Here is a 24367-nt window from a genome sequence, read left to right as displayed (position 1 = left end):
AAAAAAATAGAAAAGGACTCATTTCTGCAAATCACAGATTTTTCTTCAAAAGAAAAAGAAAAAAAAAATTTACCCTGCTTCTTGCTGATCCACCCCATAGTGCTCCAGCTCTGTGCCTGGAAGTGGCTGCACAGGAGGGGGTGGCAGGGGAACACTGGCCCAGGTTGAACCATTATTTTTCTGGGGCTTGGCAGTATTTTTGTTTTTCTTCTTTTTCCCTCCTTTGCCACCTGCAAATCCAAAAAAGAAAAAGAAAATGTTAGAGGCATAATGTGGAAAAAAAAAGGTCAGCTATTTACATTTCTTTGACAGAATTCTGATTCCAGAGCATATGCCCCAAAAAAGAAGATGTATTTATATATGTCAGCAGAATCAGCATCAATGTGCTAATGCTGTCACAAGGTTATAAGTAATAAAAGAATGGAATGGGGAATATTCTGAATATTTACTGAAAAACACTTCTTTTTAAACCTCTGTACATTTGTACCAGAGTAGTGCAGAAACAAGGAAAGACAGGTTTTCCTGTATAAGAAATATGTTTCCTGTTTTATTCATGTGCACTTTATAACTTCTTAAATTCACTCTTAGATAAAATTATAATAAAACATAGCAAATGTCAGAAATCCACTGTGATTATAGCACAGTTTTGCATAATCACTTTTTGTGGAAAACACAGAGGTTAAGGACACCATCCAAAAAAACTGTCATTGGAGTCAAGAACTTCCAAGATAAGAGTAAATTGTCAAAAAAAAAAAGAAACTGGGTTTTATTGTTAGGAATTTCCTAATTTCTGGGGTTTTTTTTAAGAGTGGGAAGTCATGTGCAATATTTTAGGAGTGACTGTTTCACAGGATCCAAATGTCTTGTGCCACTATGGAGAAGAGGTTCTATTTCTGATATACAGCTCTAATGGATAAGGCAGAAGTGCAGCGAGCAATGCATTTTGGTTAAACCCTCTGCTCTTATTGTCCTTGGATCCACTTCTCCAGCTGAGACACTTCCATTTGTGGGAGAGTGATCTTACAGAGAAAGCTCTCATCCCACTTGGTTTGCTTCTTTTATTTTTCCCTGACTTCTTTTTCTTGTCAGGAATTCAATAGGAGGAAGAATGGCTCAACATTTCGAATCCCTTGACTGCTTGGGGACTCATCTATTTTTTGGAGCTTTGTTGTGGCTTTCAAACTCTTTCTTGGGTGGAGGAATGGTTTGTCAGATGCCTTTTCAGTGGGGTACCCAGCTGCTCTCACTCATCCCTGGCCTGCTGCAGAAAGCACAGTCTAATCCATCTTACCCACTGATGTCTCTTGATGATTTATAAGGATCAGCCAAAAAACCCTCATGTAAAAATGAACCAATGAATCAAGAAAGCCACAACTGAGTGGCCAGGGAGGGTGGCACAATGTGCACTGGCAGCACTGCCTTCTGTGCCATGGCTTTAACTTTGGGCACAGAAAAACACAGAAGGAGGTGCAATTCTAGCAACAGAAACAAGCCCCTATCATGGGACTTTTTGTCCTTTAGATGGTGGCTCACAGGCTTTCTTCTGTTATCTCCAAATGTCAGCTGGATGAAAACAGGGAGAAATAGAGAGGGAAGAAAAAGGTGATTCTGTAACTCAGAAGTAGCCAAGACTCCTCTTTTCACCTCCTGTTCTGCCTGCTAGAGACAGGCAACAAGCCCAGCAATATTTCTAATCGACCTGGCTGGCAGCACATTGGAAGTGAGACTTTCCACTACTCAATTCCAGACCAAAGCTCTTCCTTCCTTGTTTTGGAGTATTTACAGCAAGTCCAGCCAAGATCCTGTGATTCACTATGTGTGAACTGAGCTGATATTACTTCTATTAGGATGGAAAACAGGCTCTTCCTTCCGTCTGTAGCCTGGCAGAAAGGACAGCTTTCATGAAAAGGGAAAGAACATTTTAACCAGTGAAAAGAAACCCCAGTGACAGTGGAGATAGAGGAACAAATACATGAACCTTCTGGAGGGAAAGTGAAGCTTTCAAAGCACAGGTAAGGCTAAAAAAGTGGAGTTAGAAATGGGGTCACTGAACAGTGCAAAGAAAGTAGGTTAATTTTAGTTTGTGGGACATGGAGAAATTTTTTAAAAGTCAGCAGGAGTAGGAACCAACAAGAACTAGGGCAGGAGGGGCTGCTTTAGGAGAAAAGCACATGCAGATATTTTTATGTTGCAGGAGGATTTAAACTAGGAACACACAGAGAAGGGAAATGCAAAGAACAACTTCATCTTAGAGATTAGTTGAGGTGGAGAGGAAGATTTTAGAAGTGCAGCATCTTGATGATCTTAGGAGACTGGTAAAATGTAGGTTGACACATGGAGTGCTAATATGGGACTCACTTGGATTTTGGGAGTCTCAAAGAGAGAAATTAGAGATAATGGAGATATTAGAAGGAGTGAAGCAGAGAGACAAGGGACTTGTTTAGATGAAGAAATGAAAGAAGAGAACTCCAAGGTCATTACTGGTAGAGGAAGGCAGCCTACACTGTGCAGTTGGGCAGAATATTTCTTTTCTGTCCCCATGGACAGAGTTATTCCACTGTCAGACTGGTGGGACAGACACCGAACACATAAAGCCTGATTTGTGTTTGAAAACTGATGCACCAAATCTTGGTTTCCCCATAGCAACAAAGCCTGATGCTTCAATGTCTCTTCACACTGAAATTCAATTATATTGTTTAAATCTCTAGGTGAATCGGGTACTGGAGAAAGTATTTGCCAGCTGGGCTGCTGATCCTAGTACAGATATAATCTGTGCAACCTATAGCTACAAAATTTCCCTGCCTCATAAAGCAGTTGAGGTTTCAGCTGTTTTCCATTCCACAGTGGGATAGGGATTCTCATGATATTCATGTAAGAGAGGCAGAAACTTAGTCAGAATAATAAGTAGTACCTAAAGTACTAACCAAGGAACTGAGAGAACAAATCCCTGCTCACCCTGATGGGGACTACATAATCAAAGCTGGTCTCCGACTCCAGTGATGCTCTAATTATCAAACTATTTGAAAGTCTTCCCCAGTTTCTTGAGTATTACAGACATAATTATCCTGTATCAAAGGCATAATTAGTGGGCAAGGGAGAGCAAAACACTGACTCTGCAGTCCAATAATCTGGCACTCATCTGAGCACTGGGGCATCCAGCTGTGAGCTGCCTTGGTCACAACAAGAGTGCCCTGGCCATATGACTGACTATATCCCAAAGTTCCCTAGTGTCATCAGAAAATTCACTTCTGGCTGAGAAACACTACGCAGAATATGTTGCATTTGAAATATTTGATCAAAGTCCAGCCTTTGATCAAAAAGGGCACTTTCCAGTGACACTTCCTATTTTCTGAGAAAATTCTCAGGCAGCCTTAGCTGTCAACATATCTAAAGTGTGATACTGCCCTCTGATACCTGACATATATGTGCCTCAGCACATCAATTTCTGCATTTTCATGCAGCCTGGGGAGCAAGCTGATTTCCTAAGCTACTTGTCAATATATCTCACATGCAAGGAACAAGAAGCTTTCTTGAAGTATTTCAGCTTCCAGATACCTCTCTGACAATGCCATAAGCCTATTTTTTGGTCTCAGTGAAATCAGCTAATGCCACCCATTCAGAACACAAGACTTGCAAATACATTTGGCTATTTGAGTCATGGGCCAATGATAATAGGCTTCTTATCTCAAGGTTCAGTTTGAATAGTCATTTAAATTGACATAAAGAAGCTATTTCTAGGTTTGGTCAGTTACTGGGAGGACTGTTTCAGCTTAAAGCGGAAATTCAAAAAACTGTGGATATATTCTGAAAAATATCAAAAAATCATTTCAGTGCTCTCATATTTCAGCTGCTTGAAATCACAGATTTTCATCTTAACTGTTGCCTTTTCAGTTTTTGTCTTGACAGAAAAAAAAAGACAACTATACATAACATAAGCAACAAGTAAGCAAAATCAAAGAAATCAAGAAACAAGGTGTGCTCAGATATAACACACAACCACATGTACTATGATCATTTTCATCTGATGAAAATGCATCATGTTTCCAATAGAACATGCAGCACAAACATAAAATTTACATCCTGTTTGTATGCAAACTTGGCACAATTTGTTGAAACCCCAGTCACCTTTCAGGGCCCTACAAGTATTTCCAACCTGCTTCACTGAGGAACAGCTTGTGGAAATGGGGTATGTGTTAACAACTCAACAAAAATAAGAATCCCCTCATTAAGTTCAGTGTGGGGAGACCTACAAACTGAGGATGGATGCAGAAATACATTTGTTCCACAGATTGTGTCAGGGAAAGGATGTGACAAGGCTGGCAGCTGCGCCGACAAGCGCACACATGGAAGGACTCTCCTGTTATCTCCAAGTAGGTCCTGCAAAAGGCTTTTTTGTTCCAGCAGAGTCCTATGTGGCACTGTTTGCTGATGGGCAGGAACTCTCATGGCTATCCTCCACTGGTGCCTGGGAGGTGTTCTGCCTCCCTGGCGATCCGCTGGCCAACACCCCTCCGTCCCTCGCTCCCCTGCGCACGGCGATGGAACCAACCTGAGAGGCTGCCACTCCTTTCGGAGCTGTTGTGGGAGCTGGTGGTGCTGAAATCCTGTGACTGGTTGTGTGGCAATCTATTAGCCAGTCCCTCAGCCACCCGGTAGTCAGGGATGTAAAGCAAGGCTAAGGGTTAAACGGCAGAGGTCACAGTGGCATCGTGGGATTAGTCGACAGCACAAGCACATGCGACACATGCAGTTAGCGAGTTGGGGCAGATGGGGGGGGGCAAGGTTTAACTTGGTTATTTTTAAAGGTACACCTACCCTAGTCTAATGGAAGACAGATGGCTTGGTGACTAGCACAGGACAAAGAGCATTAAAAGCACAGTGCAATGTATTTTGTGATCAGGTGAGGTTCAGCACACATGCAAGGTGTGCAGGCATTAGTTCAGGTGAACAGTGTCTCACAGAGCTAAAAAGAATTTTCTAATTCATGCACAGATGATAACAGAACACAAAGCCAAAGGCTCTGGAAAATAAGAGCTGTAATTACCATTGTTGCCTTTGCCTTGGTCTGGGAGAGAGTAACCAAATCCCATGAGGTCATTCTTTTGCTGAATTGAGCTTTTCCACTGCGGGTCTGGTAAATCGACGGCCAGCTCGTGGATGCTGTTGGAATGCAGGATCTGGGTGGTGGCATATGGCGTAGCCTGGGTTATTTGGCTGGAGCTGTTGTAACTGGTTTTGGTGGTGAAGTCAATGCTGCTGTAAATGGCTCCATCAGAAAGCATGGTAGCAGTTTTATCTCCTTGCCCTGGCACTGGTGGCAGCACATCTGTGGAACAAAACAAATCACTGAGGCACGGGAAGCCCGAAAGTACCAAGGTTTAAGCCGAGAAATAAACGTGTCATTTTGCACGTTTGCATTTCAGCTGAGACAGGCCCATGAGCCAACGAAGGGAAGATGATGTACAACCATGGCCAAGCTATCAGCAGCTGTGACAGCTCTACCACTTGTCCTTCACGTCTCGCTGCCTAAAACCATCTTTTTTTTTTTTCTCCCTTCCTCATACCTTCAACTGTGAAAGTGAAGTTTGGAATATTTCTCTACTGAAGAATGTTTTCAATTGTTCACTCTATGTCAGAACCAATGAAACTGTCTGGGCTTCAGGGAAATGATGAAAGGAGAGAATTTACAAATCACAGAGGGAACTTGCCCAGCAACTATGTAGAAAAACTCGTGAAGTAATTTTTTAAGGGCGTCACCTTGATTTCCTTGAAACTTTTTGCATCAGCTTATCTAATTTTCTTTTTGACATTAGCCAGTACATTCCTTCTTTTCAAAAAAGAAAAACCCAACAAACAAAAAGTTATTTCTGATACATGAAAGAAAATTTGACATTCTGAAGGGATTTAGGTGATCAGTCTCTCAAAATGGCAAAACAATGTTTATAATGGAGAACAACTTGCATAAAATCTCCAGTATATTTACCCAAAAACCATTACAGCATATTTAACTAAATATCTGATGAGTTTTCCCAATATTTTGAATCCTATCCCACACTGCAATTTGTATCTTTAATCAGTTAGATTGGCAGTCTCTCTCCTTACTAAACACTGAAGTGACCTTTGCTGGTGGAATACTAGCTCTAGAAACTGAGACGAGGGAAGTGTGAAGAATCTAATGATGACTGACATGATGTCCCAAGGAGAACCACAGCTTAGCAGATAACCCTCCTTCCTGCTCTCTCAGAAGTCAATATCTCAAATGGTACTATTTTTACAATTTATTTAGACTCTGAAAAGTTGAATCAATTCCAGAATGTACTTTAAAAAATCCTTCATTTATATGCCATTTTCTTTCTACAGCCAGATGGCAGATAGAGGTTCCAACTGTTAGATCATTCTTGAGATAATACATACTCCTATAGCGAGGATGTTCAGATCCTATTCTAGGGATAACAGCCATTTTTATGTACCTTAAGCCCCAAAAAGAAAAGATGATTCTTGCACCTAGTCAAGGGTTTAAGCTCAGTTCCAATCTCAGATTTGGGTTTTGTGCAACCTCAGGGAATACATTTGTTCTCTCGCTGTCTCAAAGACTTATCCAGCAATGAGATGTGACACCATGGTCCCCTCACACTGATTTGGTATTTTTTGTTTGCTTCAGTTTTTTGGGGTTTAGCACTTTTTTCTTTTCCTGGGATGAACATTTAGATCAGAAAACTATTTTGTTTCGCATTCAGGTGTGCTACAATGAACATTTTAACATGGCCCTAATAACATCTTCAGTCTCAGGGCAGCAACAAAATATTAAAAATAAATATGGTAATAGCAAATGCTCAGCAGAGACACTGCAGAAAGAGAGATTAAATTTGGAACTATCAGCATGATCTGGTTTTGCATACAGAAGGGAAATGGGCACAGTCGACTATTTAAAAGATCTTAATTGTATTAACTTATATCTGCAGATAAATTGCAATTACAAAAAAAATTACAATTAATGCAAACTATAGCCCATATTTAAAAATCATGTTGTTCCTACCTGCATATATGCAATGTGCTTTCCAGGGGCAGTACACAAACAAAAAATGCATCTATGTGCAAATACAGCATGAGATATGAGAGACAAATGCAGTCCTAGTTTTCTCGCATTTCATCCACAATATGAATATTTCTCCTTTCTACAAGCAGTTCCATCAAAGTATAATGCCTTGAAATTTAGTAAATAAATTCTGTTGTTGATGTATAAAGTGAAGTAAATCCAGCTCAACCTGTCTGTGTTGGATTTGAAGACTCAAGGAAGTAAAAACTAGCAAAATGCTCATCACTGAAGTGCTCAGACATACATCTGTCTTTTAGTGCATATTTCTGGCAACTGAAGAGGTATCATCTCTATATAGTCATTTAAAAATGAGAACTATTCCTGTGTACACACTTGAAAGGGAAGTTGCATAGCTGCCCACCAGCCAAGGACTTTCAGTCATCCTTACTGATAAGCTGAGGTTCTCCAGACATTCTGGGAATTTTCAGTACAAGCATGGATTACTTTTTTGACCTCAGTGAGATGTATACATTTAAGCACTCAAAGAGCTCTTAAGCAGAGATTTTACAAAGTGCCACAGTCACTGAGTAAAAGTCAAGTGTGATTTCTCCAGCAAGCTGTCATAGCAAAAACACCACACTGTACATTTCAGACCAAAGATGAAGATGCACTTCCCACTGGAAACTTTCCCCAAAATTCTCCAAAATCCAACTTTTGTTTGTAACTCTTGAGATAAATGAAACAGTGCTGAAATACTTGTGCAGGGAAGCTCTTCCTTGCTGCCTTGGAGATGCAACACCATTTTGTGCCTTGCATGACTCCAAGCCTCTCACCTGTGCTTCCCACTCACAGGCTTGCTCTCACATACCCATCTAGGACAGTGGATCTCACTCTTAAGGGAAATTTTAGGACTGCCTGCCTCAGCTTCTGAGTTTCCAGGGTGAGTGATGTCACCCAACTCTTTTTTAAAATTCTTACAGAACTTTTATGTTCTTAGAGACCTTTCAACCAGTAAAAGAGGCCCAAGCTCCATCTCTATAGTTAATATTCCATCTCTACATGTTAAAATCTTCCAATCCATCTTTAATGCAGAAACATCTAATCTCAGCTTCTGAAACAGATAGGGATAAGTGATCCCAAACCGCCCACAATAAAAGTTCCAGCTCAACTGTAAAGATCATGGGTAGAATTAAGCTGCTGAATTTTAAAATGTAACTGTTGCATCCCTTGCATGAATTTGGACCTATGCCTCATGCATATTGAGGCCAAAAATTAAAAACTAATGCTTCCAATTTCAGTTGTATAGAGCCAAATGCTAAAAGAAAATGGCAATTTTTCTGTATTATGTGGGCTTAAGAAAAGATGGAAAAGTACTGAAGGGTTTTATTTTCAAGTTATTCACAACAAAGAGGCTGGCAGAAATTCAGTTGCCTTGTAAATATTATCGAAAGTTTTACTTGCTCTTAAATATTTTTGACAAGAACTTTATAACATTTTTATACAGAATATAAATCTAGTGTGTTTTGTTGTAATTTTAAGTCACAGTAGTCAAACCACAGGCAAGAGGCTTTTCATAGGAATGTACAACCAGTATGATGGATGGTCTTCAGAAGCAGAGTCTGACCAGCATGCAGAATTAGCTGAGTTATCACAGAAACCAAGGAAGTAACAGAGAGATGTGAATATTATTATGGCTTTTAAAAATCCCAATCCTACATCTAAAATTCCCATTTGAGTTAAATGTTTGAAACGAAATAAGCCCTCTAAAGATTCCTTCCTCATTGTAACAATACATCTTTAGCTCACTCCCCTAAAGGTGCTCTCTCAAGTCAAAATGGAAACAAAACCCTAAGAGATCTAAATAGTTCCCTTTTACGTATCTTTTCCTCCAATGAAAAAGAAAGTTGCTTAAGATCTTTGAGGTTTTCTTCACAGATTATGGTTGAGACTGATAGCAGGCCCTCAGCAGGGAGAGGATGACAGCAACAATATTCTGGTGTCCTTCTGCTGAAGGAACATCTTTCCTGCATCTCTGCTCTTATGGACATCCTCCATCCCTGGCTATACTGCCCTGCATGGCACACTGCTCATCTCCACAAAAAAGGGAAGGAGGTTGAGACACAAACACATTTCCCTTGACACCATAAGCAGACCCTGTCTTACCACTGAGGGGCAAATTACAAACCAGACCTACATTTTTAAAAAGTAAAAAGAGATAAAGCGAAAGAAACATTTTAAGGTCAAATTTCAATCAAATCTAGAAAGAAACACATAGAAAGAACTATAATGATAAAAATATTATACTATATTCATCATGTATGTTAACTAATGGAAAATTATATATTTTATAATAGCAGGTGGCTTGATAAAAGGAAACTTACCTCCACGACCAAAATTCCCAAGATCATTGGGTCCACTAGTGCTGTTATTTACTGGCAGACTTGTGGCAGGCCAAGAGTCTGCAAGCCAAGGATAACTGGGGTCACTGGCATTCAACAGACCTGGTCGACTGAAGCAGAATAAGAAAAAAGAGATATATACACAAATATATACATATAAAATTACAGTACCTGTGAGATAAGTAGTGATGGAAAAGGGCATATTACTATTCTTCTAACACCATAGGTAACTAACACTTTAGGAGACTTTAATTTATTTCAAATTACAACTGTATAGCCTTTGATGATTTAAAGACCTTGAGCAGTTAATTAAGGTTATATACAAATCAACTTTGTCAGTAGAAGAGGGACTAGGCATCCGTCGTGACTCTGCCAGAATCCAAATGAACTCCGTTGTCTGTGTGAAACAGGAGTTAGGCAGCACCATCATGGGATCCTACGCCAGGGCTGAATGATAAATTACCACCTCAAGGGAGCCATCACTCAAACTGATTGCTCCATATCAGCCATTTCCAGGACTTTGGGCTACTATTTCTTCCTTCCCTGGCATCCCAAATGCATGCCTGTCATCTACAGGCTGGTAACTCTTTCTTCGAGCACTCTTGGATGGTTTAGAGGCACACAGGTTTGAGGAGGATTAATGGAAAGTCCACAGCTATCTCTGTGTGCCACTGCTGCACGGCTTTCACATCCCTGTAATTCCCACTCTGAGAGCAGTGTTAAACAGGGAGCATGGGGAAAGAGGAGGCACATTTGGGCCACGAGGCACTGTGCCTCTTTCACCCCAGGATAAACCCAAATTTAGCAAGGCAGGTGGACTGTTTGTGTTCGTGTTCAGCAGGGGAAACAAATAATTCGCTGCACACACCCTTTCCTGCCACATGAAAACAAAAAGCTTCCCTGGGTTATTAAAGCACTGGTGAAGTTGGAGCAGCATCTCCCATCCCTGAGCATTCCAGACCCTGCCTGGAACAATCCCTAAGAGAAACATCCGTTCCTATGGCAACGGCAATAAGACGGCCCAGCCGCATTCTCGCCACATCCACTCGCTCTCATTAGGCCTAATCTCTTTTTGCTAAAATATTGATTAAACAGGAGATTGGAAGTTATTACCAGGGCCTAATTACAATCTCCATATTGGCAAAGGGAAAATAGATGAGGATATATGGGCCCGTTATCAGCTTTTATCAATTTCAATTGAGTAGCCAAAGTTGTGGAATCCAGTCCTATCAATCTACAGCCTATTCATCATCCATGAATCATTTATTTTGTGATCGATTAAGTGTAATTGTTCACTCACAGCAATTTAGGGGGAGCCAATAAGGAGTCTTAAACAACAGCAACTTCATTTGCTAATGTCTAATTAATGCAATAAACATCCCAGTAACAAATGAACACATTCTTTTTGATATTTACTACTCATTTCTTCCGGGACATCTGGGAGATATGAAACATCTGGGCTTGTTTCTTCCAAAGTGCACAACAGATAGGTCATTAAACCTCGTGGTAAGCTACTTAACTCCTCCTAGAGCTATCAGTCTTCCCAATGATGTGCTATGACCCAAGTGCATCACCTATTGCATTTTTCAGATCCCTTACTTTAAAAATAAACACAGTGGAAACAGCTTTATACAAAGAAACATACCTTCCATTGCTCATTAGTCCTCCATCTCCTCTTTGGAAGGTGACTGTTTTTTGGTTGGAAAAAACAAAACAAACAAACATACACACACACATATAAGACAGGGGAAAATCAATTAGTAATAATTAAAAGTAACAATTCAAACTGCTCAGTGTCCGAGGTCGGAGGTCTCTTGGCATCATCCCATAATAAAGTCCAGAAGTGACAAGAAGAGGCTCAAGCACACTGGGGCTACAGTTCATTTAGGATTTCACTGCACATTGCTGATTGACAGCACATTACTGATTGCTCTGCACCTTGCAAGGCAAAGCAGCCACCTGGGCAAAAGGCCTGAATCCACCCCAGGCCCCTTCATATGCAGACTTTGCATTGCCAGTCTGAGCCATGTGATCAAATTGTTTTCTTGGCATGCCTCTGCTTCAGTACATAATGACATTGCAGCAGTGAGTTAATAACATCATGTCGTAATGCAGTAATATAATGTCACCACACAAATATGTCATTTCCCAGGACAAACACAAAGAGGTGGCAGCTCTATTACAGTTGAAGGGATGGAAAAAAACATCCAGCTGCACCTTTTCCATTAGGAGTACAGTTTAAGAACCAGCACCCACACATAAATGCACACAAGCCAGTGCCACTGGGAAGAAAAAGTGTTTCCAGCCTTCCATCCATGGGGGATGCCAAGGACATAATCAGAGGGAGACAATTGTTTTTATCTCTCCTTTCATGGGTGTTTGACAAAAACCAGCCTCTCCCTTATCTATCTATTAACAGGATTACATTTCAGGGCAATATATGTAAACCCACATTACTGGTGAGATGCTGATTGACAACATTTGATGATCTTTTCTGAAACACTGAAAAAATATTTTGAATCAAGGCCAACAGACTACTCTGGTTCTCAGTGGCAATATCCCATTATTTATTGCCAGGCATAGATAAGGCAGACTATTAAATTATGCCAATGTCCTGGACACCTGCAGCCTTAAAGGCCTCTGACTGGATCAGGATTTGAATTTCAGTGAAGAATGGAAGAGTTGTGACCAGCTTAATTTAAAATAGACCTTCATTTGGAAATACTATTTGCCTTTGTAAGACAGGTGGTCCCATCAGTAAATTATAGCTCACAGAGTATTTGCAAGATTTTCCAAGAATTAGTCCAAACTACACTAACTCAGGATTAGGCTTTCGATTACACACTATTCTAATCAGAAAAAATTACCACAGCCAATAGAAATTCTGTGCTCATTAAAAAAAATAAGTAATGACATAAAGCCACTGGGAAAACTCTTCTGATACCTTGTAGAATCCTCGTTACTTTATTATTATAACTCCTAGGGTAATTTCACAGTGTACATTCAGCAAAGGGGACAAAACTGGCCCCTCTGGAAGCTCTGCTGGAAGAATAGTAGGGTGATTAATTACCCTTCACTGCACAGCAGACTAATACCAATATCAGAAAATCACTGCAGTCAGATGTCACATCACAATGGTTAATAGCTGAATTTTGAAAGGGTGTAATCAAACCAATTAATGGAAAGAAAATCAAAATGCAAGTATGGAAAGTACTAAATAAAGGTCTGCTTTGAAAAACAAGACATGCTAAAACATTGTGGATAATTAATTTTAGAGGCACTGCTACTTTCATTCACGTGGTATCTAACAGGCTGTCAAATGACTTCCACTCATTGCTTAAAAGTGAATAATCTGAAGTGCTGTGCATATCATATGTGATTATGCAAAGATGTGGGGACTGCCTGGCTTTGTTTCCAAGTATCTTGGTCAACAGTATATTAGATGCTGTTTCCTTTCTCCTCCTCTCCTCCAAACTTAACACCTGATTTCTCCAACTTTCTGCATTTGCCAAAGTGACAAGAAATAAGGAAAACGAGAAACAAAGGCTTTGATTGTTGTTTTGATAACAACCTTTATAAATAAAGTTTACAGATCTAATGGAATTGCAATAAAATATATTTTCTGAAAACTGCTTGGATTAATGTTCTTGTTTAGACTATCATCTACCAGAAACTATTTTGAGGCAATTTTGTTGTCCCCTCATATATGTGCATGTCATATGAAGAAAAAAAAACCCCAATAATATTTGTGGTCTATACAATATTTATATCCGTGTGTACCTTTATAAAGCAAAGCTAAAACTGAGGAACTAGCAGGAGATTGAATGCTATTGCATGCTGCCATTACTAGCAGCAATGTTTGCCCGACATATTTTATTTTCTGCATAGGCAGGTATGGAAAAACTCCCAGGCATGCCATGAGAGCTCCATCAAGAAGACATGACATAGAAACCTCTTTGCTAGAGCCATAATTGCTGCAGGTTGGCTGTGGCACAAGAGATTGCTGAGAAAAAACAAGGATCACAGAATTTGCTCTTTTTTCTTCTGTGTGGTAGGAACTGTTTCCTGTTTTGTTTGGTTTGTTTTTATATCCTATGTTATCTTAAACCCTCCCAACATATGCATCATCTTTAGAAGAAATGTTCAGCTTGTAGTGGCATTGTTTTTCCTAGGGAAGACTCAGTCTTGTTGATGTGATGTGTATGGAGCTAGGAAGGAAAACAGTTTTTCTGTTTACCCTTCACACTGTACACCAATGGTTATAATCTCAATGGAAAAATAAACCAGAAAGCATTTTATTTATTTAATGTTCTTGGTGTAAAATGCTTTGGAATATCAACTAAACTTGCCAAGATTCTTCTTGAAGTGTGGCCACGTAACTGGGACGCCACAAAACCCCCCATATTCCTGACGGCATCCATAAATGGGCTACCTGAGGCTGGATAGTGAAGGTGTCTTTTTTTAGCATCAATGTTGTGAAAGGCAAGACAGCTAACAACAGAAGATATGGTCAGGCTGCCAAAAAAAGCACTATGTTTATCATTCCTGCCATACATTTTGTCAGCATTTTTTCCTGCAGTTTGATTTCTGCAATTACAAAACAAGTCTAAACGCCTGAATAGGAGCATACTTAATGCAATGCAGGCTTGTAGATGTCACTGTAAAAATAAAACACACAGACAGCTGGCTTTATTCATCCTGTCTCCACTTCAAAAAGCAGCAGAGCAATTTCAAGGGGCAATGTAAGAGGAGGGAGGGAAGGATGTCCCTATCACTGACCCACCTATCTTCCTTGCTTTTTATCACCAAGGAAGCAAAAAAGCTCTTTCAGCAGTCTTTGCATCTGATACATGTTCTTAGAAAGGCTGAAGACCTGCAGGGATGAGATTGGTTTTCAAAAGAAGATGAAAAAATAACCTCTGCATTGAGAGATTTTGAAGGAATCCCCACCAGCCTATACTTCAAGGACTGCAAAAATGCAGAAATATAATCCAAAGTGCATTTGAAACGCATAAATATTTCAGGAAATTATATTGTATATATTTGTATGAAAACCAGCATTTGTTAAGGAGCTTTTCACATGCTTTTTATTAAATATATAAGGAGGTACCAAAACCATTTACTAATATTATCTGACAAGGTTAAACTTAATCTTCATGCCTGCCAGAACTGGAAAAATATGAATGTATAGTAAGTCGACATTCTGAGGCAAGGAAGCTTTAGAAAGCTTTAGAAAGCTTTCTGTATGCCTATCTCTAGTAGGCCACATTTTCCTACTGCAAATGAAAACTTTAATGTTGCCAGCCAAGTCTCATTCCTTTTACTGATAAGCTGTTCCTCAAATATGAATGTAGATTAATCCTCTTTTAATAAGCATTAACTCAGAACAGATAATCAGCACATAAAAATTCCATCAAATCTTCTGTCTACCTTTGGATGATTCTGTCACATAGTTTATCCTCATTTAACAGTTTCAGGAGTTGCACATAATATGTGTAACATTCCATGATTCTCTATCTATTTTTAATTCATTTTCTATTTACTGGGTTTCAAAAAATCTTTAATCCCAAGAAGCACTAGTCACTAAATAAGCTTACCTATTCATAGGTTAAAATACATATTTCCTTTTTTTTTGCACAACTGATGGCCTAGACACTTGAAAACACCTGAATACTCTGGTGAGTGGGTACTGGCACAACAAGTTTGAGGGCATAGGAAAGATAAGCATAAAGAAAAACAAAACAAAAAAAACAAAAGAAAGAACCCAAACAAACAAACGAACCCAAAAAATACCCTACCCAAACAGTGCAGCAGTACTTTAGCTTTCACACAAACTCACAAAAGTGAGACCAATCCGTCCTTTATATTACATGATATAGCTGAAAAGAGATGACAGTTGTGTTTAGTGTCCTTGTGCCAGATTTGGCTTTGCTGAGAGCATGTCATGGTCACAAAGATGCATAGTCCTTGCACAGATGGTGACATTACTACTTACCAACACTAATCTAACAAAAATCTTAGCTAAATTTTATATCTTGTATTACTAATATCACTGAGAATCAAGGCCTGGCGAGTCATGGTGCAAAGGGAAGTGGAAGAAGAGTGATGTACAGAATTGTGGCTCAGTAACTACTGGAGTCAGTTCAACTGAAAATAACTAAAAAGATTTATCTGTGATTATCAATGTCGCTTTATTTGTGACCATCTGAGCCATTGATAAGACCTCATGAAAATATTCACAAAGACAGAAAGCTGAAAGTATTGAACTCGATCAGTTATTCTGTCCTGACACAAATCTTCACGAACTGCCTGACATTTGCAATTTGTTCTTCTCCCACACATGTTCCAGTGGTATAGTCTCAAAGCAGGAATTGTACATCTCAGGAGCCTAATAACAGGATACAAATAACAAGTGGTCCTAGTGAATGACCCATAATCTGCAAATGGCCCAAAAAAACATTCTTAGCAAGTAATTTAAAAACTGCATGGACTTGGACTTTTAAAGAACTATTTTCAGTGTTCTATGTTCTACACACAGGCAAATACAAATGAAGAAAAATAAAACAAAAAAATATTCACATCAGAAATAACAGGGGATTTTTTCCTGAGTGTGAAATGAAGTAAGTATATAATTGTTACACTAATAGATTCACTTCTCTACCTAATAGATTCAATTCCCTACCACACAGTTAAATCTGTATGTTCTGCAACTCTCTGAAGGAAGAACTTAAAGCAGATGTCAGAACAAAAAATGTGTACCTTCTAAATCTATTTGTATAAATTCATATAAATCTTTAGTAAAACTTCACTGACAGCTGTCTCTGAGGAGATTCTGAAAGCTACACACCGCTGTCTAAATAATTGTATCTAAACCCAAACTATTTATAAACCATAAACCTTTGAAGGGAACAAAATACAGTTGTGAGTGTCAATCCTCCAAAAGCATAAGCATGTATTTCTAAACAATATTATCAAGGGCATATTCAAATATTAGAGAATTATCAAAGTTTTTTATGGAACTCGGAGTCTAAAGATAGGAAACATGCACTATGTTCTTTCATAAGGAAAGCACTTTTTTAAATTTAAAAAAAAATTTGGATTTGATTACTGGAGAACTTAGGTCCTCAATTCCTCCAGAAGTTAGTAAAAGCCAGGAAACAGAATAGTTCTAAAAAGTCCACAAGATGTCAAAACTGCTTTTAAAAGGAACATTTTTGGCAGTACCTCTGATATATCCCAGTTGCCCAGCAGATGTGGATCAGCAGCTCAGACCTTGTGGCTCCAGCACAGCCCTGTGCCATGCCAATGCGTGCCACAAGCAGAACAGCAAAAACACACCACAGTTCAAGACAGCTGACAGAGGCACAGTCATAGGAACCAAATGCAAAAATGTATCATTTAGTTTTGGAAAAAAACCCTATGCTGCGTCTCAAAAAAAGGCAGTCAAGTGTTTAGGGTGAGATGTGCTGTGCCATGGCTTGCAGTAACCTGACCAAACCTGCCTGGAAGCCAGGGGAGCAATCCTGAGCTCCCAGAGCTTTTCCACAAGGACGTTTCTCCCTCAGAATGTCCTGGGCTCCTGGGGCACACAGCACCTCCTTCGCTCATCTGCTCTGTCCTGCTAAGCTGAACACAAGCTGTGGCTGAAGACAAGCAAGAGAGAGAAAGCAGCTACTGAGCATGAGGAGACTGCTCTGGTAAAGGCAACTGAGGGGCCAAACTACACCCAAAAAATTGACAGGCTTCTGCTGGAAAACACCAAGATTTATCATCCTTTAAATTTGTCATCCTTACATTCCTTGCTGTAATGCTGAGGTACAATTATTTTTGAGTTTCTAAATCTTGAGATTAGGTATGAGAGCAGAAAAAATTGTTTGTAGTAATTATTATTATTAATTGTATACTCTATTTTTCCTGACGATTCATACGTTGAATAAAGTGCTAATTATTCAATATATTATGCTATAATAACAATCTGCTATTTCAGCCCCTCTTCATTTATCCTTCACATATCTTTAATCATGCTTATGATAACAGTCCACCATACGCTATCTTTTTAAAGATAAGAAAAATAGGATATCAGCTCTGAGCCAAGTAGTAAGGAAAAAAACCCAAATATTTCAATTTCAAAAACCCTGTAAAGTCAGTTAATGACTACATTGCTTGAAGGTCTAAACATCTCATGTACATAATTGAGAGCTGAAGTAGAAGAAAGTTTCGTTTCTCCACTTGGATCTGCTAAACTGTTTAAGCTTTAAAATCAAAATTCAGTTATATATGAATAATGCTTGTTTATGTTAAGTTAGTTCAAGCATCTGGTCCTGAAATTACTTTCAAAACTGCATTTCAGAGAGTTAGGTGAGCTAAGTATGCAGATTTATAGTGACAGAGACATTGATGGTGGTAGATTTTACTTTTCCCTGGAATCCAGAGGAGAATGAAGGCTACATTTTTATCAGAGACAGGCAGCTAGAGTATTTCTTCTTGTGTTTGGTTTTAATTCCTCATATCTCACATGTTCATAAACACTTTGACAGCTAATGCTTGAAATGGTGTGTCGGTGAGGTAAGAGACAGACTAATGGACAGTACCTGCAGGGGTGAAGGTGAAGGACTGAACTGCAAAACAAGAAAGCAAACACATTGTGAGTTACACACCCTGACACAAAGAGCCAATTGCAGGGCACGAGTTTCCTCTGGAAATCACTCAGGTGGGGTTGAATATCATAAGCAGGACACAACAGCTGAGTTTAAAGCACCAACCAGCCAGCAGCCAATGAGAAATGATGGTTGGGAAGATGAGCAGTGGAGTTTGACAGTAACATTTGAAGAGTCTCTGTGAGGACATGCTGTACTCCAAGCTGTAAACATTAGGATGAGCTCTGAAGCATGATCTGTTATCCACAATTTCATGATGCAGTCGATGTTCACATCACACTTAGATGCAGCAGATGCCGTGAGAAGGAATGAGTTGCACAAGACATGCTGTTCATAATTATTTACAGCTATGCTCTCCAAGTTAGACTGCTCTCAATTCTCCCTCATCCCAATATGCCAACTCACATACAGGACTAATAATCCTCCTTTTTTAAGAAAAGTCTAGTCTCAGCTCGTGTCCAAAGCTTTAGGTAGGATTACTTCCTAAGAGAAATAACAGCACAGCTGTCTCTAGAATGAAAAAATCTTGGGATCTAGAACAATATTTCATGTATAAGTGTTTGAGATATATATTAATTTCTCAGTGAAAACCACCCCACCTCTCAGAGAGTGAGTAGAAGTTGCTGCTATTGAATGAAAGAAAAAAAACCACCTTAGAACAAAGCATAACCTATGAATGACAGAGATCATGTGGTGACACAAAGTGAGGTTCCACAAAAACCAAGAAAGACCAAAAGCCACTGGTCTCTCCTTCCTCTCTTTCCACTGCTCCCCTTCTTGTCCTTTCACAAAGCCAGTGGAAAACAAACGCAGCAGGAAGGACGGAAAACCAACATGGAATAGTTTCCTGCTGGTTTAGTGAGCCCAGTCAGAACACTGAGGAGTCTGACTGTGGCAGAGCTGAACTGGGAACAGTTTGGCTGTGACTGATTGTTGGTTTTTGGCAAGTTGTTGCTCAGCCATTTAGGGAACCTGAGCCCTTGGTTTCACATTTGATGACTTGTAAATAGAAGGGCACTTGTGTAACTTACATGTGATATAATGTCAACATTAAATATGTTCTGTTTTTTACTGGGCAAATATTTCTCTTTTTAGTGTTAATAAGAACTACAAGAGAATCTACTGCAATATTTGAAGAATTTTGGTTTTTGTGTGTTAAATTAGGCTTCAGAATAATCCATTTTATGACACATCACCTGACTTCCCAAAAATTTGTAAGAATCCTGAAAACAGAATAATACACAAATCAAAGGTTGGGGAAAGATGAAAATATTTTCATTTGGCAAGAATATTTAATTTTACAAATGTAGTTTTCAAAAACTTATTTATAACTGGAAAAAACATTAAATGAAAGAGAACATTTGAAGATGTTCTGCCTCCGAGACAAAACTGTTTATGGCTTCTGCCTGAGGTAAATTTTGACAACACTTCCTTATCTAGTACATCACCCTTCCATCTACAGGTATGAAGTCCCTGATTAAATACCTTCATTTATTTGCCATGCACATGGCTTCAGAAACATGGAAATACACAGGAAAGAAGAAGGAGAAGACAAAAACTCCTTTACTTTCCTTGTAAGGGTCTAGTCTAACTCATATTTGAACACACAAATGATGCTGCAATGCCAACAGAGTGCCTTCTGAGCAAGGGGCAAGAGGAGCAGCTAATCCTCTTTGTACTTTTTTAATGCTAGATGTGCTGGAGATGTAGAAATACTGCCTTATGATAATGATGGAATGTGGTACCGAGCGATGCATTTAAAGCTTCTCATACACCAGCAATTTCACAGCATACATTTAAAACGAGCATACAGAATTCACCCAGGACACTTTTGCTGTAAGTTCAATGTGGTTTTTAGGTAGGTTTAGAAGCTCCTGTTCTTTTTATGCTAGCACCTGCTGAGATGGCAATAAAGTCACTGCTCTTACCAGCATAATTGCTGAGCCCCTTCCTCTTCTTTCTCCTCCAGTAGAGCCATATGCTGAAACCCATGAGGATGACCCAACAGGCACCACCAATGCCAGCTATGAAGGCAGGCTGCTTCACCACATCAGTGATTTGCTCAGTTATGCTGTTGTTATTTTCGGTGATGACAACTTCGTTGCGACCTCCTGCACGAGAGAAATTGAACAGAATGTGGTTGTTCTGGATTCTGCAATGCACAGTGGAACAAATTAAACACACAAATTAAAGGCTTCTAAAAAATAGTAATGAATCTCAAAAGAATTACCCACAGCAGAAGAACTTTAGGAAGTAGCAATGCACAGCACAATCTCAGTGTTTCTAGAGTAAATCCATAGCCATTTTGCAGATATATATTTGGAAAGACAGACCCATAGCACACTCCCACGTAATCTAACAGATGCCAATCAAGAGCTTTTTTTTAACAATAATATTTGTTAGTTTGTTTTCCCATAATTGTAGACAGAATTCAATAATGAGAAAATGGATCACAGGAAACTGATAAAAAAATAAATCAAGCAATCAGTAAGTAGCTTTTTCCAAATGAGTAATCCAGATACAAAATATGCTACATTAGAAGAAGGCCAAAAATACTTAATCTACTCATTCTTTTTCCCTGAATGCTAGCTTCCAAATTTGAAATTAACAATAAAATAAATGCACTTTCCACTGGGGCAAAGATGTATTTTCCAACAATTATTTCAAGGGGAAAGCAGTTCATACAAATTCTAAGTGTACCATCTTTGACACAGTTAACTGTAAGCACTGAACAATCACAGCAACAGATTCTTTTTTTTTCCACCTAGAATATGCATGCAAATTCTTAATATCAACCTGCAAGAAATAATTATTACTTGGAGTACCAATTAAAGTGACATGCATCAAAAATTACTATATAGGATCTTAAGTTGTATATTACAGCAGAAAACTGCAAATTCCAGTAGATGTTCCCGTTGGTTTTTTACCCCTCTTTCTCTAATAGGGAACTTTTCTAAAAGGAAAAGCTTGGCATTTAGCTTGAAAACAAATGCTCATAAAAATCTAAATGGAAATCCAGGAAATGCTAAAGCATATAGATCCAGGGCCAGCACTTTCAAATTGTCAAAAATAGTTACTTTTAAAATTAGGAAATGCAGAACATATTTTTCTAAAAAAAACCCCTGAATTTTATTCTATGCGTATTTTATATAAACTGCCCACATCTGCAGTTTTGAAATTCATGAAAGATTATCCACCATTTCCAGTAAAAGCTGGAATATAGCTCAGTCCTTGAAATGTTTATGCAATATTACCAGATGCCTGCATGCACACTGAAGAGCTGCAGGAGTAGCTACTCTATTGAGACAAAGAAGATGTAAACAATATGATTCTCAATTATGAGAGTCTATCACACACATAAAGGTAGTTGAACATTGCAGTAAAACACTGAAATGGTCACTTGGAGGAAATTATTAGAAGTACTGTATCATTGAGCCATGCTGTGAAAATGCACATATTCCTTTTCTATAATTCAGCAATGCTTAGATTTACTTCCAGCAGAGCAGCTCGCTGGCTCCAGCCTAAAGGCAGCACTCAGGGTCTCTGGCTGGGGCAGATCTGAGAAGTCTGACACTTCCAGCCCCACTTCCACAGACACCTCTTTGCAGGTGACCCAGATTTCACAGAGCCATGTTTTACAGAAGGGGATCCTTTGAGAAGGCCCCTCTGGTCCCTCTGGAAGCTGCATCTTGCCCCTGCCAAGATGCAGCTTCAGGCCCCCAGAGCTGGGCTGGGTTAATCAGGGAGAAATGCAGTGTCCTGAATGTCATTGCTATCACACTGCTGATGAGTTTATTAGGCTTCCTCTCTTTCAGCACCACGGCAATATTTAGTGCTGATGGCTGCCTGCTTTGGCAATCTGGAAGCTGTGCTAGAGCCTGGCTTGCTTTCAGTCACTCTGGGCAAGGAGCAAAACAGGCTCCCAGCAAGCAGAACAGGTCCCACAGAAAGATGCTGCCAGATGTACAAGAAGTGCACCAGTACAGGTGTCATGCACCAGTCTGTACTGGCCATGCTGGGAAGCTTTACCAGCACCAGGCTCTGGGAGCTGCCACCGTCCTTTGCCATACTTGCGTCTTTTGTCTTGCCACTGCCAAAGCCCAATGGCTTCCAGGCCTGATTCAATAAGTGAGAATGAAACTCACTGAGCAGCTGTGGCAAGGAAAGAAAGCAGGCAGCATTGGCTGCTTTATCTGATTTTCCATGTTGTTTTCTGCCCATGGAACCAATCCATAGGAGCACCCCAGCGCTGAAAGAGGAAGGGCTGACAGTAAAACTAATAGAAAGGGGCTCTCCATGGCATGCTCCTCCAGACACAAAATCAATTTTCTAGTAGAAATCAGCATGGGAGGTGGAGTTGCTCTAATTACCATTAAGTTGCAGTTAATTTCTGTGCCCTTTGGAGGAGAGGCCAAAGCAGTGGGACAGTGAGGAAACAGGTAGTCTTGGCACTGCTTCAGACACAGCCATGCTACCAAGGAGAAGAGCAGGCAGGGAAGTGCTGGAGACACCAGCTTTGGGAGTAGATGCTCCTGGATTCAAGAATGAGTTCCTTTCACTAAAGCCTCCAAAAACATCTGAGGATCCTGTCTTCTCTAAGACCAGAAAACAGTCCTTTGAAAAGGGAGGATGCGAGAGCAAACTGCAAAGTGCCTGGGAAGAGGTTTCAGTGGATTGTATGCTTTGCCTCTCTTCTAGGGGAAGATACAATCTGTCTCCAAATTACCTTCTAAAGTTTGCAGTCTGGCTGTCTGCTCTTACCCTTCTGTGCCTAGCAATTACAACTGCAGAAGTAATAATTCCTTTAAATGTCAAAAATAACATATGCTTTGTGAATTTGATGACGGAAGAATAAATGGAGACAGATGAATGCTACCCACTGACTTTTGATAAAATTAATATAATTGTTGGGGGTTGGGGAAACAAATAGCATTAGTCTTGTACTTTTTCATATAATATTTAAGCAGAAGTAATAAATATGTCATCCAAGGTACCAGTGCACTATTTCATGTACTGCAGGTGGTTCTGTAACAATGCTGTCAGTTCAACTAATTAGAACATAGACAAGGGAAGTGTGCGACCTGCAACGCTCCATTGTTCCTGAAGACAAAACCATAATGAAATATAATGTCTTCCTCCCATTGGAGAGTAATGAAGAACAAAACTAATTTGTAGGACCAAAAATTAATTAGACACATCAGATTCGATTGTACCTATTACTGTGAAAGTTTGCAGCTGTTCCTCATATCATTATGCCAATGATGGAATGTAAGAGGGACCAGGCCAACTGATGAAAAGAAATAATAGCTATAGCATTAACCAGCATTGCCCTTATTCCAATTTTACTTCTGGTTTTCCAAATGAATGTTTTTAGCATATCATTAGTGATCAGAAAAGTTTTATTCTTGATTCTCTTTGAGTCTTCCGTAAAATTTTTCAACATCCTGCTTCAAGTATGGGCACAAGATTCCTGTAATAGTGAGACAATTTCTAACTAAAGGAATCATATACTTCCTACTGCTACCTATTCTACTTTTTTTGCTTTCTGGATTGTCACAGGTCTGTTATCTAAAATTACTCTGGGAGGTCAGTGGTTGATTATCCACCATGAAAACCAGTTATTTTCAGAAAAAAAGCCTGAAACATTTTTAGAAGAATAAATCCTGTATTTAAAAATAACACCTCTTTTTATACACTGTACTCTGTATTTCATGACTATTAAAAGTTTTTACTGCTTAGAAATACAGCTTAACTCTCCTGCACCACTGATCTGTTCTCTCCATAATTCAGCATTTCTGGAGCTGTTAATTCTGTTTGCAAGTTGTTAAATGGTATAGATAAGCACCAGACCATATAGAACTCTATTATATTAACTCAATAATGCTTTCCCATTCATTATGATATTTTGAGGTTTATTCATAAGCTCATTTTAAATCTATGTAACTAGTTTTGTTTTTTTTAAATTTACTTAAAAAATAATTTTCATATTTTATTATTTTGATTCCCATTCAAACATTGAATGGTGCCAACTCAGGTTTTTCAGAAATGGTATCACCTAAACATTGTTACATTCATCAAGGAAATTTACAGTCTGAGAAATAACTGCTAGCAATTCATAATCAAAAGCAAAACTGGGCCTAAAGAAAAGGGAGATACAGACTATCTATGTAATAAACACGTCCAGCTTCAGGTTCCGAAAAAAAACCCAGAAATGACAAGAGAAACATAACCCAAACAGAAACTATTCCCTGTTAGTTTTCATGCAAATGACACTC

The 24367-nt window shown here is 39.2% G+C and overlaps 1 protein-coding gene across 5 annotated transcripts in view; it reads right to left on the bottom strand.

Moving 5' to 3' along the window:
* The window catches only part of ROBO2 (roundabout guidance receptor 2), a 1045391-nt gene that overhangs the window by 43171 nt on the left and 977853 nt on the right, over positions 1-24367 (bottom strand). For 3 of the 5 annotated variants that reach the window (XM_064726845.1, XM_064726837.1, XM_064726863.1), the window contains 7 exons: positions 20021-20203; positions 18027-18053; positions 11081-11123; positions 9418-9545; positions 5045-5326; positions 4550-4675; positions 74-230 (listed from right to left, as the gene is read on the bottom strand). In XM_064726845.1, the coding sequence (XP_064582915.1) occupies positions 74-230; positions 4550-4675; positions 5045-5326; positions 9418-9545; positions 11081-11123; positions 18027-18053; positions 20021-20203 (946 nt within the window). The remainder of the gene's footprint in view (positions 1-73; positions 231-4549; positions 4676-5044; positions 5327-9417; positions 9546-11080; positions 11124-18026; positions 18054-20020; positions 20204-24367) is intronic. The other 2 variants (XM_064726828.1, XM_064726854.1) reach the window with 1 other exon arrangement.

The sequence above is a fragment of the Zonotrichia leucophrys genome, chromosome 1 (assembly GCF_028769735.1).
Source record: "Zonotrichia leucophrys gambelii isolate GWCS_2022_RI chromosome 1, RI_Zleu_2.0, whole genome shotgun sequence".
NCBI lineage: Eukaryota > Metazoa > Chordata > Aves > Passeriformes > Passerellidae > Zonotrichia > Zonotrichia leucophrys.
Note: the sequence above shows the minus strand (reverse complement) of the source record. Positions and strands in the feature narration are given on the sequence as shown.